The 6635-nt window shown below is 34.9% G+C and overlaps 1 protein-coding gene and 2 pseudogenes across 1 annotated transcript; all 3 read left to right on the top strand.

Moving 5' to 3' along the window:
- Positions 1 to 867: 867 nt before the first annotated feature.
- On the top strand, positions 868 to 1203 carry LOC143602235 (histone H4-like; annotated as a pseudogene).
- A 1057-nt stretch (positions 1204 to 2260) lies between these two features.
- On the top strand, positions 2261 to 3512 carry LOC143602234 (chitinase 2-like). The gene has a single exon (XM_077079417.1). It carries the CDS (start codon positions 2475 to 2477, stop codon positions 3393 to 3395), a length of 921 nt encoding a protein of 306 aa, XP_076935532.1. The 5' UTR covers positions 2261 to 2474; the 3' UTR covers positions 3396 to 3512.
- A 940-nt stretch (positions 3513 to 4452) lies between these two features.
- On the top strand, positions 4453 to 5383 carry LOC143602233 (chitinase 2 pseudogene; annotated as a pseudogene).
- The last annotated feature ends 1252 nt before the right edge of the window (positions 5384 to 6635 follow it).

The following is a 6635-nucleotide window of genomic DNA, read 5'->3' as shown; positions in this document are numbered from 1 at the left end:
TTTCTTTTTTTTTTAAATAGTGAGACAAATCATAAATGAAATGCCGATGGGAGTGGTCTTAAACATGCAATTAGGTGTCAACTAGCGATTGTTATGGTGGAGGCACACCTAAGGGTGTTAACGTTTGGTTTAAAACTGTGAAATCGTCTAATATGATTACCCGTTTTGTTTCACGATCACTTTTTTCTTTAAGTTTTGATCAGTCAGTTTCATAAATTTCAAACCGTAGTGAACAATTTAGTTTATAGTTTATACCGAAAACCAATTATATAAAACCAGACCGTAAGATTAACACATATTTTTTTATAGATATTTTATATTAGAACTATGAGGTTGATGACTTTTGACATAATTTGATCTTAATCAAAACATTGATAAGCAAATGATATCAGACACCGGTAACAATTAGTTACCAACTATTTAAGGTTTAAGAATCAATATGATACCAATATTAAATCGAATTTTTGCCCATGTTACCAGTACCAAACCGAACACCCTTAATCTAATATGTTTCTTTTACGTAAGAAAAAAAAAATATTACTGTAAAAATTAATTAGGCAATCTTAAAAATTGCATTTCACTTTACACCTGTGCTATGCCACGTCACCGATCCGTGCGACTAATCATGTTTCCGTGAATCATGACCGTTCATTATACATCCATCAACGGCTACAAACACTCCAAAACATCACATTCACTGCTTACATCCGCACTAGCCACACTATACATACACCAAACCCCCCAATTCCTTTTCATTCATCCACTCCAAATTCTCACTAAAGATTATCAAGTAAACCTCAATTTATTTCAAACATATATACTGCTTGTTCGATTAACATAATTAGCATTAATTTCGTGTTGCAGATTTGAATCAAGTTGAAAATGTCGGGCCGTGGGAAGGGAGGTAAAGGATTAGGCAAAGGAGGTGCGAAACGACACCGTAAAGTACTCCGTGATAACATTCAAGGCATCACGAAGCCTGCCATTCGTCGTTTGGCGAGAAGAGGCGGAGTGAAGCGTATCAGCGGGTTGATCTACGAGGAGACTCGCGGTGTTTGAAGATCTTTCTAGAGAATGTGATTAGAGACGCGGTTACCTACACCGAGCACGCTCGTAGGAAGACTGTGACCGCCATGGATGTCGTGTACGCCTTGAAGAGACAAGGCCGGACCCTGTACGGGTTTGGTGGTTAGGGTTTTTAGTTTTTACAAGTTTAGCTCAATTGAGTCAAAAGTGGATTCGTAGTTGAAATTGTGTTTTGTTTTTTTTTTTTATGTTGTTAAATTATATTTTTGAACTGAAACTATTTTGAACAAAGTGTTAGGAGTGCTAGCTAGCACTTGGGGTTTGTTGTGTTAGATTGCGACTTTGCATTGGTACCAATGTATTTTGGCTTGTCTCTGTCATGGTTCTTGTTGATGGAGTTGTTATGATTCAGAACATGTCTTTTTAGTTGGTGTGCTGAACTGTGTAATAGCTCTGTTTACAAGTATTGTGATAGAGAAGAGATGAAATGTGTTGGCATCTATGGAAATTGGAAAATTTATAACAGCAAACTTGATGTCGGTGGAAGATCTTTGTCGAAGATGGTTTTAGTGCAAAATGTATTTACAAGTAAAACAAAGCAAAAATCACTTTTGTTTTTGCTCTTTAAATTGTACTTGAAACATTATATAAAAGAACCGAAGGAATTCCAAGCTTTGAAATTTAGCTGATTTGAACAACTGATGTTTTCTTTGAATTAATGTGAGACGGATAACAGACAACTTGTTCTATATTCATCAACATTGAATCGGTTATGATTTGCGTTTGTTTTATCACTACGAGTTTGGTTTGTTTGAACTTTGAATCAACCATGATGGGGTGATTCATATTCTTGATTGACTGTAATTCAAATTCACTCTTAGAGAATGATAGTTGGAGGAAGCCAGTTTGAGTAGAAGTGTATTACATACTTTGGTCATTCATTTTGTAGGTGTTTTAGGCCTTATAAAATGAATGTTTAATGAACTATTTGTGAATTGTTTGATGGGAAGTTTGTTTATGTTCTTGAATGTTTGTTTATGTCCATTTAAAGTTAATGAACGAACACAAACATTTTCGTATTCTATTGGTTCGTCTAAGGCCTTGGTGTTTAATTTAAACACAAAATTTTTTAGTGTCATGCGAACAAACTAAAAGGTTCAACCTTCACAACAATCTTCAAAGAAATATGAATGCAATTTTAGACTTGTTCACCAAAATGCCCAAGAAATGACAAAAGAGAAGTAAAACAGGGACAACTTTCTTGTTTTTTTTTTCTTGCAAATTTGACTTCAAATACAAATTTTAATCAGCACCAGCAGAAGGACACATACGCCACCATATTCAAATTATGATTAACTTGCTAAACAAACTCTTATTTAACTGCTGTTTTCCCGACATTTAATCATCATCAACGCTCAACTTTCAATACAATCTGCTCTCTGATCAAAATGAGTTCTTCTAACTTTCACATTGTTCTTTTCACCCTACAAGCTCTATTAGTTTTAGCCATGGCATCAACACAAGCTACTGCATCAAAATCAGACCTTTTTCGGGAATACATCGGAGCCGAGTTCAATAATGTCAAATTCTCAGATGTACCCATCAACCCAAATGTCCAATTCCACTACATACTCGCCTTTGCAATCGATTACACCACTTCATCTTCATCGTCCCCGACCAATGGAAAGTTCAACGTCTTCTGGGACACCGATAACCTCGCACCTTCTCAAGTCTCTTCAATCAAGAACCAACACTCGAATGTCAAAGTAGCTGTGAGCTTGGGAGGTGACAGTGTGAATGGAGGAAGCTGTTATTTTAGCCCTTCGTCGGTGGACTCTTGGGTTTCTAACGCTGTTTCTTCACTCACTAAAATCATCCAAGAGTATAACTTAGACGGGATTGATATAGACTACGAGCATTTTCATGCGGATCCTGAAACGTTTGCTGAATGCATCGGGAAGCTTATAACCACCTTAAAAAACAACGGAGTCATCTCGTTTGCATCTATAGCTCCGTTTGATGATGATGATGTTCAAAGCCATTATCAGGCTCTTTGGAAGAGTTACGGTCATATTATAGACTATGTTAACTTCCAGTTTTACGCATATGATGAGGGAACCACTGTTTCTCAGTTTATGAACTATTTTCAGACGCAAAGCTCGAATTATAATGGTGGTAGTATCTTGGCTAGCTTCATCAGTGATGGAAGTGGAGGTTTATCACCACAGAACGGGTTTTTTACTGCGTGTAGCAGGCTTAGAAACCAAGGGAAGCTAGGTGGGATATTTGTGTGGTCTGCAGATGATTCGAAGGCTTTAGGGTTCCGTTACGAGAAGCAATCACAAGCTTTGCTGGCTGCTCATCCATAGTGTATATGTATATATATATAATGTTTGTTCTTGTGTTTCTTTGTGGTTGTGAGTCTGGTGTGAAAGATTTTATGTGTGTATAATATGATTATTATCTACTATTGACATGCTTACAAATCTTCTCTATGGTTATAATTTTTAGCTGTTTTAAGCTTATATTATGATATATGGTCACAAGGACACAGAAGTCGGCATCGCACGACAGAACATAGATTTTTTTTTTTCTTTTATATCTGTGTACTGATAATGATTAGAACATGAAGTGAACATACATGCTGTTAAAAAATGAGCATACATGAAAACATTAACCATCATTTTGTGACGAAAATAAAACAACAGATGAAACAAATTAAGTTGCAAGCGGTTTTCTACCCAAATTTATACAGCTAATGTGGTGTTTAAAATTTTAGTATACAACCATGAATTAGTTTTACCTCCTAAAGACGGATTCGTTGATGCCTGCAAAGAATTAAAGAGACAAGGAAAACTTGAAGGCATATATGTTTGGTGTGCTGATGAGTCCAAAGCCTTTAGTTTTAGATATGAACAAGAATCTCAGGGCATATTGGCATCATCCTTTTTTTAAACATGAGCATAACCGCATAATATCTTAGATTTCTTGTGCACGTTGTTTCTTTTCTATTTTTTATACAAACTAAGTAACAAGGTACAATCAGTTGAATCAATACAACTAGTTTTTAGTTGTTTTATTTACATAAATGTACCAAATGATAAACCTATAACAAATCTATAAAGGAATCTTCAGGTTTTGACTCATAAAAGGATCTAATCAACCGCTGGAACTGAATAAACCATAATAAATGCATCCTTGGTTACTGAAAGAAAATATTGAAACAAGGAAAGACAGTGAAACTGTTTGTGATCTTCTACAGACGGCCGGCATGACAAAAAACTTAGGTTTTGTGACAATGTGGGATCAAGTGACAGCTAAGAACAAGATTTATATATATTTAATCTATATATAATAACATCAGAATCAAACTTATGCTACCACGATTAATATTAACTTGATAACTTCCATGTCCTTTGATCAAACATGGGGTTCTCTAAACTTTTCATTATTCTTTTCACTCTACAAACTCTTCTACTTACGGCATCAGCCCAGCCTACTGATCAAAAACCGAAAATATTTCGAGAATATATTGGAGCGGAGTCCAAAAATGTCAAATTTTCAGACGTACCCATAAACTCAAACGTCGAATTCCACTACATATTAGCATTTGTAATCGATTCCACCAATTCATCTTCTCCCCACCCAACCAATGGCAAATTCAACGTGTTCTGGGACACAAATAACTTCAACCCTTCTACAGTTTCTTTAATCAAGAACCAACATTCCAATGTCAAAGTGGCTTTGAGCTTAGGAGGTGACACTGTGAATAAACAACAATGTAACTTCAGCCCATCTTCAGTGGACTCATGGGTTTCTAACGCGGTTTCTTCACTCACTAACATCATCAAAGAGTATAACTTAGACGGGATTGATATCGACTATGAGCATTTTTATGCGGATCCTGCAACATTTGCTGAGTGCATTGGGAAGCTTATAACCACCTTAAAAAACAACGGAGTCATCTCGTTCGCATCTATCGCTCCATATGAAGATGATGAAGTTCAAAGTCATTATTTGGCTCTTTGGAAGAGTTACGGACATATTATAGATTTTGTCAATTTCCAGTTTTATGCATATGATAAAAGGACCACTGTTTCTCAGTTTATGAATTATTTTGAGACACAAAGATCTAATTATGAAGGTGGTAATATCTTAGTTAGTTTTACTACTGAAGGAAGTGGAGGGCTGTCTCCGGAAAACGGTTTTTTTTATAGCTTGTAAAAGGTTAAAAAGTGAAGGGAAGCTTCATGGGATCTTTGTTTGGTCTGCTGATGATTCTAAGGCTTTAGGTTTTCGCTATGAGAAGCAATCACAAGCTCTGCTAGCGGTTCCTCATTTGCATTATACTGTGTAATATATCAGGTTATATATATGCAATTACTTTATTATAAGTTCAGTAGTTATGAAATAATTCAAAGAGTACCTTCATTTGTAATATTTTATTGTAACCGTAAAGTTTAAAACAAACGATTCATTTCATACTGAAGCAGCAGTGTTCAAGAAACACTGTAACTGATCATGTTAGCTGAAAGATGATTAAATTGCAACTTCTAACTAGCATACTTATTAGCATGTCAATTGCTGACATCTAACTTGACTCTAGATTTGGTGTTCTTGATATCGTTGGTTGCTTGATTATTGAGTATTTGTGTTCTTGTCTTCTTGATTATGGAACTAGACAAGTTTGCGCAGACGAAGTTGGGTTGCTGACATCGCTGCTCGAATTAATCAGATGATTTGTTCTTTGGTATTCATTAGGTGTGATTTTGGTAAGTGATTTGGTTTGATGATCGTTTGTTCTTTGGTTTGATAAGTGATTTTATAAGTTATATAACACATTTTGGATTTTATCAAGATTTTTGTTCTAAGTAGAACGGGAGCGGGTACGGGGCCAAGATGCGGGGACGTAACAGGTATGGGAAACGGCAAAAATCAAAAATCCAAGACACGGGTACAGCAAACAAAAAATCTAACTATACTATTAAAGCAATAAGCTTTATGTCAAAATCCCCCTTCCTATTGGTTAGTGACTATACTTACCATGTATATCAATGACTTATCTATTTTTCATCTTAATAAAATAAATCAAAAATATATTTAAATAAGATTCATCAATGCTATTAAAGTATTTTCTTTCATCTTTCATTTAATGTTTAATTTTGAATTTTAAATATTTTATAATTATGTTTGAACTTAATAATTCTAACTATAATTATGTTTTATAACTAATTTTATTTTATTATTTTTGGTTTATTTCATTCACAATCATTTTTTCTTCACATCAGGCTTAATTTTTTTATATAATAGATATAGAAAATATATAATATATGAATTTAGGGATATTGGTTTTTAATAATCTCAACTTTCACCCGTTGGTTGATATCACTCCCAACTTTTGATTTGTTGTCCACCACTCCCAACTTTCATCTTATTTGTTTCTGGCACTCCCGAACTTAACGAACCCTAACTCCGTTAGTTTTTTTGCTGAAGTGGCATTGTTCTTTCTGATGCGTCATTGTTTTTGCTGATGTGGCACTTTTTAAAGAAAAAAGAATAAAAACTAATTACAATAACCATCTCACTGCTACACTCGCCGGAGTTCACTG

This window comes from Bidens hawaiensis, unplaced genomic scaffold, assembly GCF_021521415.1.
Source record: "Bidens hawaiensis isolate Kalapana, Puna unplaced genomic scaffold, B.hawaiensis_p1.1 tig00058161_1, whole genome shotgun sequence".
Lineage (NCBI taxonomy): Eukaryota > Viridiplantae > Streptophyta > Magnoliopsida > Asterales > Asteraceae > Bidens > Bidens hawaiensis.
This window is presented reverse-complemented; position numbering and strand designations above follow the sequence as displayed.